Source organism: Chelmon rostratus, chromosome 1, assembly GCF_017976325.1.
Source record: "Chelmon rostratus isolate fCheRos1 chromosome 1, fCheRos1.pri, whole genome shotgun sequence".
NCBI classification, from domain to species: Eukaryota; Metazoa; Chordata; class Actinopteri; order Chaetodontiformes; family Chaetodontidae; genus Chelmon; species Chelmon rostratus.
The window spans coordinates 17,877,906-17,895,246 of record NC_055658.1 but is presented as its reverse complement, the minus strand read 5'-3'; the positions used below and the strand labels follow the sequence as shown (position 1 = coordinate 17,895,246).

General features: G+C 39.3%; 4 protein-coding genes across 4 annotated transcripts; all 4 read right to left on the bottom strand.

Annotated features, from left to right (window-relative positions):
- Positions 1-1,233: 1,233 nt before the first annotated feature.
- LOC121625415 (cytochrome b-245 light chain) lies at positions 1,234-3,863 on the bottom strand. The gene is made up of 6 exons (XM_041963519.1): positions 3,718-3,863; positions 3,324-3,393; positions 2,822-2,896; positions 2,577-2,660; positions 2,364-2,445; positions 1,234-2,104 (listed from the first exon to the last, which is right to left on the bottom strand). The coding sequence occupies exons 1-6, from the start codon at positions 3,773-3,775 to the stop codon at positions 1,916-1,918; spliced, it is 558 nt and encodes a 185-aa protein (XP_041819453.1). The 5' UTR covers positions 3,776-3,863; the 3' UTR covers positions 1,234-1,915.
- Positions 3,864-3,946: 83 nt separating this feature from the next.
- Positions 3,947-9,150, bottom strand: mvda (mevalonate (diphospho) decarboxylase a). The gene is made up of 10 exons (XM_041963425.1): positions 8,976-9,150; positions 8,645-8,715; positions 7,785-7,899; positions 7,529-7,675; positions 7,075-7,274; positions 6,783-6,857; positions 6,347-6,565; positions 5,699-5,814; positions 5,349-5,457; positions 3,947-4,885 (listed from the first exon to the last, which is right to left on the bottom strand). The coding sequence occupies exons 1-10, from the start codon at positions 9,034-9,036 to the stop codon at positions 4,805-4,807; spliced, it is 1,194 nt and encodes a 397-aa protein (XP_041819359.1). The 5' UTR covers positions 9,037-9,150; the 3' UTR covers positions 3,947-4,804.
- A 1,711-nt stretch (positions 9,151-10,861) lies between these two features.
- pdcd5 (programmed cell death 5) lies at positions 10,862-14,482 on the bottom strand. The gene is made up of 6 exons (XM_041942730.1): positions 14,294-14,482; positions 13,099-13,139; positions 12,377-12,438; positions 11,975-12,066; positions 11,816-11,881; positions 10,862-11,731 (listed from the first exon to the last, which is right to left on the bottom strand). The coding sequence occupies exons 1-6, from the start codon at positions 14,357-14,359 to the stop codon at positions 11,687-11,689; spliced, it is 372 nt and encodes a 123-aa protein (XP_041798664.1). The 5' UTR covers positions 14,360-14,482; the 3' UTR covers positions 10,862-11,686.
- A 358-nt stretch (positions 14,483-14,840) lies between these two features.
- On the bottom strand, positions 14,841-16,651 carry LOC121627783 (5-hydroxyisourate hydrolase-like). Its single transcript, XM_041966845.1, has 4 exons — positions 16,440-16,651; positions 16,154-16,293; positions 15,155-15,290; positions 14,841-15,009 (listed from the first exon to the last, which is right to left on the bottom strand). Exons 1-4 carry the CDS (start codon positions 16,491-16,493, stop codon positions 14,920-14,922), a joined length of 420 nt encoding a protein of 139 aa, XP_041822779.1. The 5' UTR covers positions 16,494-16,651; the 3' UTR covers positions 14,841-14,919.
- Positions 16,652-17,341: the final 690 nt, after the last annotated feature.

Sequence of the window (17,341 nt, the reverse complement as noted above, 5' to 3'; positions counted from 1 at the left end):
TAAGTTCAGTATTGAAAGAGTGTGACATGTAATATGCATTGTAGGAAATACACAATGCCAATTAAGTTTCGTATATTGTCCTGTGACCAGTCCCATGGTCTTGGTACTGCAGGTTTACAGAGCCTAGTTGATTTAACCATATCTCTCTGACACCATGACACACAGATTTGAGACATTTTAACCAAAATTGTCTAAATGTCTACTGTCTATTTTTTCCACTTTTCCATGGTTTCCTCCTCAATTCTCTCTTTGCTTTTGCTTCTCAGTGCTATTCTGCCAAGGGGTACAATATCAACAGCTCCTTTCTTTAAGCTCTGAGAATGTAATAAATTCCTTTTACATTCCAATTACAACGAATAGGTAGTTGTGTCCAAGTTATTTGGATATATATTTGTTTATATGTTTCTACATATTTTCTTTAATATTTTTAAGTAATTGTAAATATATTATTTCTGTGATGCACTTTGGTATTGTAGACTGAGGAAAATCTTATTGGACTCTATTATTTTTCAATTATATTATAGTTAAACGTTTAAGTTCTTTGAAACAGCCTCAATGTATGAATGTGCTGTAGAAATTGATTTGTTTTGCCTCACTTGCATAAAAAGTTAATGCAACAGACAATGCTCCAAATCCAATTTGTGGTTCTCTCGTTCTGCAGGAGGTGGCAGTATTAACCTGAGTAAGGTCGCCTGAATGAAATCTTTCAATATTATTGTTGAAAAACAAAGACACTGCAGGAATTTAACTTACGAGTATTCAGTAGATTACGTTTTACTTTACCATGTATTCATTTAATAATTGTATTTTGTATGAATGTGTCTCACATGCCCCACAAAGTAAAATGAGGAAGTACCACTATACCTCTGTTTTCACACAGACCTCTGCTTAACAACAAAAAGAAAAGCTTGACACATGACAGAAGAATATTTGCAAACGATTGATTGCCCTAAAGATGACAAAAGAAATGACACCAACTTGGAGAACTTGTCTGACAATCAGCTCTTCAGTCAGATGTGCTAGTTTTTTTTTTTCTATCTTAAGCGAACAAAGGACTGCAAAACGACAGGGTGAGAAAAGAAACACTGGAGGGGAGAAAGGGAAATTCTGATGTCTTGAAATTTAGTGTGTTTGCGAAAGAAGGAAGTAGCAAATGTCATCACTTAAAATAATTTTGCAGAGGAAGCTTGTAAAATGAGCCATGCGAAAGTACAAACCCAAAACAGATAATGATTGAGGGGGAACAAGGGATTTATTTACAAGACATCAAAGTACAGAACAATGGATATCAGCCACATACATATGTGCCAATATGTCAATTTAATCCTGGCAAACTGTGCTATGTAGTCCTACAGTATTTTGATCAGTTGACTTAAAGAGATACACAGAGTGTAAGTACAACAAAATATATGGTAATATCTATGCATGGCAACACAATACAGTGAATGCAACACAGCTGAAAACATATGGCAGTCAGCGCAGAAGACAAGTACTGGTTTTACATTTTTTAACACCTTTACATTTCTAACAGCAGTAAAAATACCAACATCACCCACAGCCTTTTGACTTGACAATATCTATATGTGATTTCCACTTAGCAGCTATAGCATTTACATGAAACCCCTCTGGCATGTTTTTTTGTTCATAAGTGGAATTTGACACTCACTTTACCCTGCCTCCTTCCAGTTCTTGCTACGAAACATTTTTTCTCTGTTTTCAAGATATTTCTCTGTGGGTTGAGGTAAGAAAGTGCGAACCCGACATGTAGTCCAGTCACAAGCATTATTAAATTATTCACTTGTCCAGAATCACAGAATCTGGTGCCGCCCCACTGTCACTGGTTTTGATGGATTTAATTGAACTGGGATCTCAGGCAGATGGTGGAGGGCACACAGAGGATGGGGCACTGGACCGGTTACTCGTTGGCAGTGACAGAGAAGGGGTTGTCATAGGCTGCTCTCTCCAGGTCTGCCTGTTTCCTGCGCATATCTGCAGGAGGTCTTGGTGGTGGATTCTGAGGAGGATTCTTGATGCTGTCTGCCACTGGCTTTCGGAACTCCTTCACTGGAAGAATAGGTTCCCAATGCTCACCTCGGATAGCTGCCTAGAAAGCAAGAAGATGGCAAAGAAAACAAGTAAGTATTGGTAGGCAAGTGTGAGATTGTCAAGCCACACCCCCGTCTGGCCAGATTTCGTAACTTCAGGGCCATGTCTCAACAGAGGTTCCAGTAATGAAACAATCTCTTCCTTGTCACCATTTTCTTGTTTCCTTGAACTGACCAGTTCCTGCTTCATTGAACAACCTTATCAAAGTTGACAGGATTTTACCTGCTGTACTTGAGATTAATGTGCTACCAACTTACCACAAGGTAGATGAGGCTGGCAATACCGAGGCAGACACATCCAAGGACAGTAGCAAGCATAAAACCTCCAGGTACACAGATTCTATGAATGACAAAGAGGGATTTAGAGCACAAAAGACAATAATGGCAAGTATGTCGCTGAGAAGTCTGACTGTGAATGAGAGGAATGCTGTCTAGCAAAGGAAAGTGAACCATATGGTGTATTGAACTCACGCAGCATGTAAAAACGCTCTGAAATAGTAGTTCCTTGTCAGCGGCCCGAAGGCTTTTACACACACAGTGAAGCAGTACTGGCCCCTGAGGGAACAGCAGGAGATGGAAGTGAGTGACAAGCCTCACTGGCAATCATCACAAAACCAGATCACAGAACCTGTTCATTAAAGTATGTGTGTGAGTGTTTATATATATATATATATATATATATATATATATATATATGAAAAAATGACATGACTTACGATCTCTCCACACTGGTGCCCTTAGACCTCTTGCTTCTGGGATACTCAAGCAGACACACAAACACCCCAGCAGCACTGGTTTTCTGTTAAGGCTGTTTCATCTTACAAGGTTCACTAAATCACATAACAACTACGAAAGGACATTCAAAGCAAAACATCTGTAACAATGAGCGGGTTAAGTAGGTAAAAATAATGGCTGGACTGATTGTTTCTTATATAAAGGGGAATATATGTGCAATAAGGTAAGAATGCACAGATGAAAAACAAAAAACTACTTACTACCATCTTTGAGACTTTTATATTGGTTGAAGCCTTAATACAGAATAGAAGATTTAAATGATAACTTGCCAAATGTAAATACAGGTAGTGGCTTCAATGTCATAGTCATGGTAATATATCTTCAAAGAGGGACTCTGGATCACTGGATATTGAACATTTTCAGAAAGAGAAAGCTTACGGGTAACTTCTTGTTGCTTTGGTTTCTGCAAAGTATAAAGGATACACTGCATAAGCAGCAAACTGCCAGCCTCTGAACTGCCCCGCCACCCCCACAATGCCCCCAGTGAGGAGAACTGAAATGAGGAAGAGGAAAATTTAAAACTTTAACAAAGTACCTTTTATGACTGTGCTCAAAGAGATAGGCCCATGATGCCTTAGACTTGACTCTGAAATTCAGCTTCTTACTTACTGATTATTCTTGATGTGTTTCTCATTAAAGCAGGCAGTTCATTGAAATAATTTACAGTTAATGTTGTAATAAAATGAATAAGTACATAATTTCCTCAGAAAAAAAATTAGCTGAATTAACCTGCTCGTGTCTGTCAATCATTCATTCAAGTGTGATCAATTAATGAAACTCACTGAATAGTCCCTTTAGAAAAAGTTTGTACACTCACTGAGTCCCGAGGCCAGAGCCTGCTCGTTGGCCCACATCGCCCACTCTATTTTCCCCATCGCGTTCACCTAAACAAGCCCTGTGCAGAAGGCTGCGACTCTCCAGACTGCGACTCACACCTGTGGATGGTTTCTACAAGGAAACAAATATATTTACGAAGCGCGAGGTGTGTCGATGAGCAGGTCCGAGGCGGGGCTTAATCTGTCGTCATTTCCGGTAAGTGCACGACACAATGGGAGCGGAGGGGCAGACCAATCAAACGCACATGACAGGCACTGTAAAACAGGTTCTTCAGCAATTCTTGGTAATTGTTGTTCGTCAGTCTGTATGAAGTCTACGAACCAAACTCGATAACCTGACCTGATTTTTTTTTTGCTTTGTTTAATGTTTTTTATAGCTACGGGTGATTTGTTACAGCACATTTTTTGTGCTTGCTATGCTGCATGTTATAAACACACAGAAGCAAACTCAAGCCTGGAAAAGGCAAAAGTCAAAACAAGAAACAATTATACTGACTAAAATATACATTTTATTTACTGTCACAGGATAAAACTGACATAAATAAAGTATGTACTGCAGGTCTGAAATGATGCTTTCACAAGATGAAAATGAAAACATTCAAGTGACCATAATTCTTAACTCCTTCCTCCTTAAATTCATGGATACATATTTTAATTCAAAGTCTCATAGGTCAAGCTCCCATAGGTCATAGAGCACAAGGTCAGCTGCAGAGGTGTACTGTATTTATGTTTCAGTGCACTGCTCCACAGCATGCTGGCAGTACTCTTGAGCAAACCTAACTGTTCAAATACCTCTAAAACAGTATCTACCTGCAGATACTGAGACTTGTAGAGAGCTATACAAGAACATACAAGAATCATGAGTGATAAAGAGATAAGAGACACGCCAGTAATATTTGATAAGTAAAGGAAGACATGTAAGCATCCATGGTGGTGAGGAAGGTGCCTGTTGTTGATGTGATTTGTAGAAACGTAGTCACATATGATTAATGCTATTTTCATCTCTGCTTCATCTTGGCTTTATTATTGCTCAGTGGTGGAACTTCATCCGCTCAGGGCTGCGGGGCATCACATGGTTTTCTTGGGCAAGCCATCAGATCCAAGCAGATGCTGAGCGGGATCCTCTACAACACGAGGTCCTGGTCCAGCCTTGAAGACAAAACAAGAAAAGGGCACGTTGCTGACCTACACCAAAGAACAGACTCATCCTCTGTAAGAGCGTCTGTGTTAACATCTAAAAGTGCGTCTGATTTAAAAGCTTGTTCTAATAAAACTGAAGCTAAATAAACAATGCTTTTTAATAAGTCAAAGACTGGATTAACTCTCTAATCAGTAAAGCAGGGGAACTACTGTATATCACAACTTGCGCCACAATTAGTAGAAGTAGTGCAACACAATGTTACATAAAAGGAAATGTGGAAATGTACACTTGACCTGCCATCGGATAATTTATATATCACAACGTTCTACTGTATATTGTGCAGCCTCAAGACAGACACACCAAGACATATAATACTGATTTTCAGTTGCTGTTTAAACTGATAAAAGGACAGAGCTACAGAGTAATTATATGTGTGTGTTTGTGTGTGTGTGTGTGTGTGTGTGTGTATACCTTGGTACTAATTATATAGCTTATTCCCTTTGGTATGGACTCTAGACCAATAGCCTGTTTCAGTTCCTCAGAAAGAGTCGCACTGTTGACTGGAAGACCCTTAATGAACCTGCAGAGAGGGAAGAAATATTCAATGACTCATTTCAAAGAGGCTGAAACAAACACCTTAGTAAACCACACTGTTTAAAGCAAAAAAACAAAACAAAACAAAACACCTATCTGTCATTGTGTGTTGTATGTATGTATTGTAGAGAAATAATATTTTTAGATAAATTATTTAGCTTGTATATAGGCAATACTTTGCAGAAGACTACACATTAAAGCTAAAAAGTCTGATAACTGTCACTCACTGTCCTCCGTTGGTCTCTGGGGGGAAGAAATGTTGAACCACCCTAACAAACTCAGGAACATGCTGCTGTAGAGTGAAGATCACTGCGTTGGGTCCTGCATCAAACGTGTACGTGACCTACACAGAAACAAACAGACTGTGACTGTCATGTAAAAGAGGGAAAGTTTTTTGGTTCCCCGATTGGAAAACCACCCCACGAGTTTCACATCTTCATTACGCTATCTCAGAAATTCAGATGCATGAACTGAGGCAAATGTCTAACACACAAGAAGAGAGACACAACTGATGTGAAGAACTTCTAAAGCACGTTTTCAGTTTACATGTTTTAGCTCCATAAAATACAAGTAATGTTCTGAATTACTGATGTTATTGCCAACAACTGTCCAAGACATTTTACTTTATTTTCAAAGACACCATGTTTCCATTCATTTTACTGTGACTTTTGCAGGGGTCTGTACCAAACAAGCATGGGACATCTCTGTAGCACCACAGTCCTTCATTTACAATGGTATGTTATGACACACTTTACCTTTATAAAACAATCGCAGCTCCTGTAATCTGGATAATATTTCAGGTTAACTGTTCAGTCCTACTGCTACACAGATGTTTTTCTGCACTTTCTCAGAAACAGAAGTGTAAAGTTGCTCACCCTTGTCTCCCTGTAGTGTCTGTTATACCGATGCACCAAATTGATAACCTGTTGAGACACACTGTTGAGGTAGAAGATCGGAGGGTAAGTGTCAAGGCAGGTGGCATGGAACTGGTTGCTGTCCTTCATGGTTAGTTCAGCAAATGCAGCAAAGTCCTTTCTTCGGATTGCTTCAATCATCTCTATCATCCGTCCTGGGACGACAGACTCAGCCCTGTGCTGCATACACACGCACACGCACGCACACGCACACATACACACACACACACACACACACACACACACACACACACACACAAAAGACAAGCACAGACCCGCTTGTGAGTAATAAATTAACTTTAAATGCTGTCTAAAATAACATAATGTCCAGTGGTAATGAGAGTAATCCAATAGTACACAGATAGTGCACTCAATAATGCAAGTTTGAACAAAGTACCTTTAACAGACGGCTTGTTTGTACACTGGTTTGCATCCCAGAGGTGCTGCCCACTGGCTTCCTCTCTGCACTGGCCTGTGACAAAATGTATTAATCAAACTTGATAGGTGTTTATTTAGTATTGCCAGTTTAGTGTGCATTTTGTGTCACGCTGCTTCCTCTACATGTTACACAAATTGTCATTTACAGAGGTAAGAAATTAAGTATGTGACCTTTACAACAGAGCACAAATGTGGCAAGACATGACACACTCACACCATTCTTTCACTCTCTCAAAGACAAACTGACATACCACAAGCACAAGGATTCTGAGCTCAGGCCAGTGAGTCTCTGGCTCCACCTGCTGGGCCAGACTGTCCTTGCCATCGTCGTTCTGTCCCATGATCCACTGAACGAACCCTCCATACATACTCCGGCATGCACTGCCTGAGCCCTGCCGAGCAATGCTGGACAACTCCCCCTCCACACCGAACACCCGGGCCAGAGTGTAAACTGCAACACAGGGTTGAAATAAGGAGTAAGACGAGAGGAAACAAAGGATACAAAGGAGATGTATCAAATATGAGACAGAAGTGGCATTTTGAAGAATGTGTGAGGCAATTTAACATTGTCTGCAGTTTGGATTCTATGCTTAAAAAGAAGCTGTTGAGCTTTCAATAAATTAGAACTCTACTGTCATTAGAGTAATTTCAGTCATGCTCTGAAACAGAGCTCGCTCACACAAACACACACACACACACACACACCTAGACAAGCGAATCCAGCAGCTGAGGAGGCAAGACCGGCAGCGGTGGGGAAGTTGTTAACAGAGCAGATGTGGACTTTGTGAGACAAACTAGTCGAATCCAAAGCGAGGTCCCCGTCATTTCGTCTCTTCCTTGCTAATCGTCGAACTGAATACAGAACACAGAAAAAATAAATGACATAGTTGCTTCCATTCTCTCCCAGTTTTTTGCACTTTCTGTTCTTTGCAAGAGGAAAACTAAAGCACACATGACTCACTCTCTCTCAGACAGGACTGCAGTCTTGGATGAGTTATGTCCTCCTCTTTGCCATTGAGCCATATTCGATCTTCCTGAAATGATCTGCTGGTTGAAACTGTTGTGGTTGTTTTCAGCTTCACAAGAGAGGAAGAGAAGACAGATCTGTATCAAACTGAAGCTATCTTATCATGAATATAATGCCAGATTTGAAAACTTCAGCCTCAACATATCTGCACATCATATATGTCACCATTTATGCTACCCATTATCCAGGCACAATTTAATGGCAAGATCAATATTTTCTACAATTACAATCACGTATTTGTAATGGATGTATTCGCAATTTTTCTATTGCATTTTTAAAAGAATCACTTCTCATGACGGGTGCCGAGGCTTATTCCCTTGGAAGGCCAAAACTGATACTTAATGGTGGGCCACTAGGCAAAAGCAGACACCTATTGTATTGCGTTGTATTTCTAAGATGCAAAATGGTTCTAGGATCACAAGTTCACTTAATTGACAGACTTCCTGCGCAAAGTGCAACTCTGGCCTACATGTAACTCATTTGTACATGGTTTGCTAACTGTGTTCACAATGCATGGAATAGCACAAGGGAAAATAAAACATTTCAAGGCCATGACCGTCCAAACTGAAACAACCAACACAAACACGCCATGACAAGCGAGGCTGAATTAGCTTCTTTCCACACTTTTATTTATGGACTCTTTATATGATGGCAGGAAAACACAGCTGTAGCCCACTACAGCAGCTCTGGACAGGAGCAACAACAATTTGAAAAGCACGTTGAGAAAGCTGACTGTTTTCCTACAGACACAACATTCACAGTCAGACTGATGAAAATGCAGTTTACTTAAATACCTGGTCTTGGTGCAACGTGACGCTCAAAGATGAGTTAATGGGTAGAATTAATTCTTCATTTCTCTTGCCCCCTGAAAGGAAGTTTAAATACACAGTGCATAACTGAGGTATTAGCAGGTCGATACAGTGAAACAGTATGAATATGCTCGATAGCAAATAGACCCATTTAATATCTGGTAGTCAGACACGACATACATGGCACCATACAAGAAACACATGGACTGGCGATTAGACAGGATTTAGCTTCCTTTCAGTGCAAAACTACAAACGTAACGTCAACTTAGTCACGTTAACTTCCACACGGCTAAACATAAGTCGAGGTGATACTTACAGTATTTAATGACAGCTATGTTCACAGGAGCGGTGCATGTAACTATGTTTGGCTTCTCCATACTACCCTCAGACTTTGCTGTACTCGGAAACCAATGTTTGTATTGATGAAATTACCGGGATGATCTGAAATATGATGTGCTAGGCTCTTCTTGAGTTCAATGCTCACAGTTTAGCTAGCACTACTCAGCCTTTGGTAGCGTTTCCTCGAGCTCTTTCTCGATTGGCTGTATTGAACATGTGGCTAACCCCGCCACCAATCAGAGCCGAGACGCTTTGGTTAAGCAATCCGAATAGCCAATGAGAGATCATCTGACCACGGTCGTGCGAAAATGGGGCAAGGACAGAGACCATCCCACATCAATGTAAACGAAATTCATATTGATTATGAAATCTGTACAATATCGCGGGGAGTGTAAATGATTGTGAAATTTAGAAAAAAAAGTGCAGATAAAGATTGTAAATAATGTAACTTTGTATCGAAAGCTGCAGTAAGATAAGTACGAATAGAATCGTGGTCATTGTGATAGTGTTCGAAAGCAGGTGCTTAAGTACTGCACATCAGTACAATTTTGAGGCAATTATACTTGAGTATGCCCATTTTAGACTACTTATTGCTATTCCAATGGCACATTGCACTTTTTACTCTACTGCATTTATTTGACAGCTATACTTATTATACAAACCACATTTGATGACCCTCTAACATTAAAATGCTGCTTAATGTCTTCGTAGTAATAATACAACAGTTTAACAATGACAGGGGCCACTCTGCCTGCATAAATAGTCTGTTTTTGATACTTTAAGTGCATGTCGTGGTGAATACTTAGGTAACTAAGTAACTGTTTTAGCCAGCTACTCCTATTCCTCCACTTGGTGATGCAGTGACAGAAAAGTGAAAAGCAATGATAAGGTTTACATAATAAATGTTAATAAAAGTATGACTAAAGTCTTGTGATTGTAAAAATGAATGCAGACTGTAAAGCCCCGCTAATTGCAGCTAACTGATTCGAGGCAACAACTGTTAAAGTATTTCCTTTGGTTATTTGACTGTAGTTTGTTAATATTTGTTGATTGTGGAAGCAAAGCCAGCTATGTTATTGACTTGACACAGAGCATTTCTTGTAAATAACTAATATTTACCATCTCACAGTTGTATGCCTCCACCAACCAGTCAAGTCGCAGTTTATATCCATGTCTGTCCTGACTCATATATGTAGGGAAGACTTTGGAGTCAAATAAAAGGCGTTAAGTCTACTTTTTGGTACAGTGGAGGTTATCTCTATATTAACATGTATAATTCCAGTGAGAAACATGCTGTCCACACTTAATGACTATTTTTCCAGAGGAGTACAGAGGACTGATAGAGAGCTTCATCACATTGTGCAACAACAATCACCTGAAGCACAATACCAGCAGAACCAATGAGCCTGTGGTGGACTACAGTGCTTCAATGAATGGATGTTGATGCAAAGAAGCTTCACATTGTTTCACACACATCTTCAACAGAAGATCCATACAATCACCACAGTTTCAAGGTGGACACCCGAGATTAGTGTCATCCAATTCAGTGACACATGTGAAATTATGCTCACAACCTCCCCTTCTGTTCCTGAGTAATGGCGTTGAGACATTTGTATGAAATGTTGTCGGAATTAGCATATGAATTCTTGAGTTATGGCCCAAAACATGTTTTCAGAGGTTACTGTGACAAATATAAATAAAATTCCCTAAAGGTATTCCTGTAATCTTGAGCTCATTAATGAGACATACATACATGTGAACGGATTACGTGAAAACACGCCTCTGGTCACGGCTGTCGCCAGTGCAGAGGCATAAAAAATAAAATGATGCTTCTCCTTCATGCTTTTTATTACACATGTAGTTAGATACATTTGGGAATCTGTTAACTTGTTTCTAAAATACAATCCAAAATATGAGATTGCTTGTTCAGAAAAATGTGAATGATCAATTAAGTAACATAAACTCTTCAGTCAACTCTTTGTATGGTGGTGAGGATACTGTGTGATGACGCTGCAAAGCCTCCTGTTCCGGCGTTGAGCATAGTCACTACTGCGGCAGTTGTGCGCCCTGACCCAACTGAACATACTTTGTGTAAAAACTTGAAATAGGAAAAACTTTTCAGAAGATACTTTTAGAAAGATTTCACTAGAATATTTGAATTTAAGGCTTTTTTTATTTTAATGTAAACCTTTCAGATACATGTCAGCAAAAAGAAAGTATGCAAGTGCAACATCCAAGCCTAATGGTATGCTGGCCCTGAACAGACAATAATGTACTGTATTCACACAACAGTCTAGATAAAATGTACCAGTAGCATTTCATCTAGCTTCTTGTGTTTGAAGAATTGAAGTTAACCAATGGTGAAAACAAAGAAAACAGAATAATGACTGAGAAAGAAGAGAGGAGTCAAACAGTGCCATGAGCAGTCAGGGGTACAACAGAAGCAGTGCACATTCGTAGCAGAACAACACCTTATTTGACACTGTGTGTATTTTACTCCCTGCCACTTATGCCACAGAATCAACTCTACTTTGTTCTTCTTCCCTCTTGGTATGTAGTTTCCAGAGACACACAGAAGCTAGTGTGTGGCATCCCAGGATTTGGCTAGTCAAAGATGCTATCAGAGTCCCAGTAAAGCATATCCTCTCCCGACGTCTTGGCTCATTCCAGGGCTCCGGTTTAAAGTTTCTAATCATCCTCATCATCTGAGTCCATCACCCTCTGTCTGTTGAACTGACAGGTACAGAGCACAAATGATGTAAGATGGAAAGGTGAGCAATAATAATCCGACATAGGTGACACGTCAGGTGAACTTACTGTGACAGTTGTCTTCTTTTCTGTTTGCTGACTTTTTAGAATCTCGATCAAACCCGACTCAGAAATCTAACAAAGAGACAATCCATTCATTACGCCGCTGCCATGTGGAAGAACATCAATACTGTTACTGCTATGAGCACCAGGGGTAATTTTTCTTACCTTTCCTGATAACTTTCCAAATTGAGCCATTTGAATGAGATAGTTTTGAACTGCATTGGCCTTCTCTGGCTTCACCAGAGCAAGACTGCTCACTGAAAGAAAGAAATTATTTTACCACCTTGTATTCACATGTGAGGGGTGTTTCTATGTACACATCACAACCTATTCTTCACATGGTGTGGTTCAAAGGAGCACTGGACACTTTTTCAAAACTCAGAGGGAGAAGCCTTACACTTTCTAGATCAGTCCTGTATGAAACTTTCATCAGAGTTTCAACAGAATTTTATATATGTCAAACAAATAGGTATTTTAAATAGTATATTTCAATTCCACAAGAGCATGATTAATTTCCAAAGGGATCTCATGCAACAGGCTAAACACTGAATCTGAGAGCACACTTACATCTGGCACGGGCAGACTGGTCAAGAACTTGAGCCAATATAGAGTTTCTCATCTCCGTTTCTCTGTGAATAAAAACACTATCATGTCAGTACTACCTGCTACTGTTACATTGCTGCAGGATCTAGGACTGAGAGGAGCAGAAGGAAATCAGAAAAATACATATATTAAACTGTCAAGCTATCAGAAGGGATGCACCAATCTAACACTGATATTGGTCCAATCCTGACTCAAATAGCTGGATCGAGTATCTTTGCAGTGGGGCCGATCGAGTCAATTCAGTTCTATGTTCATACTACTTATGTGAATTGCCAATTAATTTATCAAGCTGTTTGCACAAACTTATGACTTAATATTTACATTTTGTTCTCATTTGTTGCAGCTGATTTTTTTACACTGATATTTTAATTTCTGACCAAATTGTTGCTTAAAAGGTGAATTTTAATTCCTGCTCATTCTGAAGATTTTCTACCAAGTTGCTGGTGCACGATTATTTATTTATATAAATGACTATGTATTTACGATGTAAAGTAATTGTTAAACCAAGGCTGATGTTGCCTAACACATAATAATAGTATAATCTCACAATCATTTGTAGATAATTCAGTGTGCAGACATTATATCATTTAAAGTTCATTTTTTTTATTAACAAAGGAGCTGTGCTGTATGTCAGTAAAACCTAATCACTATACTTGTATGTTTTTAAATGAATGATCACATCTTACCTTTGTTTGGCCTCCTCTGCTTGCTGATTATTTGAAGCACCCTGAAAAAATATGTGAGACAGCACCATCACATATAGGCTGTGTTTCTGCATTCAATTAAGTGGAAGATGTTTAACCTAATTAGGAACAGAATTTCATACCAGCCACCATTCCATTACTTTGGTAATTGCCTCACTGACTAGCTTAATAACTGTCAAAAATGATTCTATGATTATGTTGATAAAAGTTCAGTTTGATTATTTAATGAAATCTGAGTTTTCTTTAGCAAAGTTTCAATCATGTTTCAAACTAGAATAAAATGTTCAGCTACAGGTCTCTTGAAATTTGATGAAGGAGCAGGATCTACAGTGCGCCAGTATCTCGGCACCAAGTCACGATGCTCATGTGAGACTTTAATCATCATCAGGACCAGGTCTGACAGTTAAAAAATAATAATGTCACCAACATCCACCCACTTCACATCTGAAAGTTCGTTATTGTCTATATCTTAATGCCAATACTGATGTATAAGTGATATCTTAATCTTGACCTTAACCTTTTAATACATTTATATTTGCACCTTACAAGTATTGTCCTTTTATGGTGCGATTTATCTGGGTGTCTAGGATACCTTCTATCTTGTCTGCTACCTGAAAACACATGGTTTGTTCCCATTTTCTAATATTTCATAAGTCAGACACTGAATGTCTGTCTCCATCTTGATAAAGGTCGGCAGATTGCACTAACACCATGTATTTTATACATACAGGCATACATATATATGTATAGTGTGTGTGTGTGTGTGTGTGTGTGTGTGTGTGTGTGCAGCACAAAAATGTGTACACGTTTTACATATACACTACATACGTGTGTATATATATATATATATCTACATACTACAAAAGCTCAATGTTCAATTTTACTCAGCTAAAATGCCATTATCAAAGGGGCGTGCGCTGTCTAGTCGACACTAAGCTAACAGTGCTAGTGACATGATTTTGATCAGCACTGTGATTTATCTCACTATCCACTGAGTGAATCGCTGTGCATTTGTATTAAGCGTGACTCTCACAGTTGAACCATGTGTATCCCCTGAGTGACACTTTAGTTGAGCTGTGGTGGCTGGTTTAGCTACACTAGCTAGCAGGATACTGGACTCAGCATCTCCTTATAAGGCGGTCGCAAACACGCTTCCCGGATCATGTTCTGTTCTTACCCCTTGCTTTGCCTGTAGTTCTGCCATTCTTCGCCGCCGAATTGCCTCCAATTCATCGTCTGCCATGGTTTACGAAAGTGATACAATTCTACTAATGAAAAAAGGATGAGGCAACGGAATATAACGCACTCCAAACTACCATCAAACAAGGCCCTACCTAGCTCAGGGGAGAGTAATCAACAACGAAAAAAACGATCCGAAAGGGTATAGCAATCGAGCACAGGGCAAGAACGACATGACAGGAAGATGTTGAGAGCGTACTCTTACTGGACAGAACATATGTGAATTTGTCGAAATATATAAAATAAATGTTCATAATATTTCAGCTATATAATTTCTCATATTGCCCAGCTCTATAGCTCACATATAACTCTACAATTAATCATAATGCGGATAGGGATGGCCACAAATGTCACAGGAACTATATTGTGGGGTCTTCTTTTTGAGACCAGAGTGCATGTAATAGAATTTATTGAATAGTATTTATACAAAATGTGAGTGCTACTGTGGTGCTACACAAGCATATTTAATAAACGATAAAGAACGACAATAAACAACTTTTGATTTCTGTTTAATATTTATTTCCAAAGGGAGAAAAAAGAAGCTGGTACCGAGATGAATATCCTCTAACTCCCTCTGTAGGTGCTATAAGAGAAACGACTCAGGAGCAGAGGGATGTGATACTTCTGGCCAGGGTCAATTATAGTGAAGACAATCTGCAACAAAAGAACAAACATTAAAGAAATCAACAGATACTAACACTGAATGTTAGCAGCATGACAGGTTAATCACTGATGTGGTTTCAAGAACATGTTAAGGCCACAAGCAAGTAAAGCAGCAGTACTCCTAACACTTCCTCACCTCGACATGCGGGTAAAAGCAGGCCTCTCCCAGACTCTCCCAGTACTGAGCCGTCTCAAAACGAAGTTTATAAACACCAGATGTAAACATTTGTTTTGTGATGAGTCCTGGACAACGTCCATCATCATTAGTGGTCCTATTGAGACAAAATATAATTAAACATCAACAACCAAATATGCACATTAGACATTAATGGGCTCGTATTTGAGATTTTCCTGAGATCATGCTCTGTGACTGTGTTTGTGGTATTTTACATATTGCTGTTGTCCTCAGGTATTTTTGTCTGGTGAAGAGCAATTGAGCACCTTGATGCAATAAGTAAGTGGCCATTGGAGGCCTGCAGTGTGTGACCTGTTCATTTTTTTATTAGTTTTTGTCATGATTTGTTCCCTTTCGGCTCAGCACCTGCCCTCTTTGAAAAGATACTCACAGATTCCAATAAAAATACATCAATAAATAAGTCATGAGCAAAATGCTGTTAAAAAACAAATGACAACTCTTTCAAACCTTAGTAAGGTAGAGATACAAAGTATTTTTTAATGACAACGAGCCGCCTTCCTCCCTCCCTAATCACACTGGCCCCTGTGTGCAGCCAACTGTGAGTGTGCAAAGAGCAAAACCAAAAAGTGATACAGACCAGTGTCACATCAGTAGTCTCCTGTTGGTAAAACTAAACTCTTATTTTCTAAATTAATTATAAATTAATCAAATTACTAATTCTAAATTAAGCACAAAGTACAAAGTAGGTGGCTTCGTGTTTCAGGGGTCTCCTGGTGCTTGACATGAATTTGGTGCCACTGCACTTTATCTTACAAAACGTAAGTTAAAATTAGATTGTTTGTCATCAGCTGCCTGTTTTACTATGGTTTGAAAGAGGCGTCTTTTGTGTTTTAACAATGTTTCGCTTTCGATCTTGGAATCTGTGATTATCTTTCCAACTTTGCCTAAGTCTGTCACAGGGATGTGCCTGCAGACTCCTATCTGTCCCCAGGTTTTTACCCAGTAGTTATCAGACTCCAGGCATTAGAGGAGGGGTCTTGTCGATAGAGACCAAGGCCCATGTTCGAGCCAGGGATGCCCGCTGCAGTATTCAACACATGGGTGGTCAGAGGACTAGGTGAGCCTGCCATGTCCGTGATCTACAAAATAAGGATGGAAAACTATAAACTGATAATGTGATACTGAAGCAGTCACATTGAATATAATGCTACATCACTTAACATTAAAACTGTTTAATCAAAAACCTTCAATTCTAGCACATGTGTTTTAAAGGTTTTGTGCTTACCTTATTTTCAGGCAAAATATGAGCCTTGAGTTGCTGCAGCCTGTACGCACTCATGTGCACTGATGAACAAAATCCACACTGGGTCAGCAGTTTACCCAGCAAATGCAATTTTATGGTTTATTTAAAGGCATCAGGACTTTGTCAAATCGTCTTTGTGCAGTTCTTCATGCTCGCTTATTCAGTATGACAGTCAGTACACATGCGCTTATCTTTTTGTCAACAGAAAACTGGTTGTGCAAGAGCTCTTCTTGCCAAACTTTGAACTTAGTGGAACTGGATGTTAAAAGGAAGTCTTGCTTATTTTCTTGCACTGGTATGTTCTACAGCTGGGTTAATGGATCCTAAATACACAACCCACAACTTCCTGCTTGAATTCCACAAATGAGTCCACTGTCACTCGGGTGCTGTGATGCTTCCTCTCACCCTGACAAACTCTGATTTTAATGAAATTCAAGTGTTCAGTGTAATGTTCAATGGCTCTTTCCGAACTTAATGTTGACGACAAGAACAGCTCAGTAAACAAATTAAACATGGTGATGGTTACAACAGTCTCTTTCACGTTTCTTCCTTTAATTCACTGCTGTAATTTGCTGCAATTACAATGTACCAAACTGTGGAATAAAGCACAGTCTGGCTTTTGATTCAAAGTAGCTTAATGTGCAGCACCAATCAAATCATGAGGAAAAACATTAAAATCTTTGAGCATAACAGAAATGGATCTTCTGTTTTTGATCATACTTTACTGGCTGAGAATGTCCTAGCCGAACTACTTCAATTTAGATAGTTGTCCTCCTTGCTTATTAATCACTCACATTGTAATTGATGAGAGTAAATCTGGGCCATGACACATTACCTGGGCTTGCTGGCCACATACGCCCAATTCCGAAGTGTCAATTTCTCTG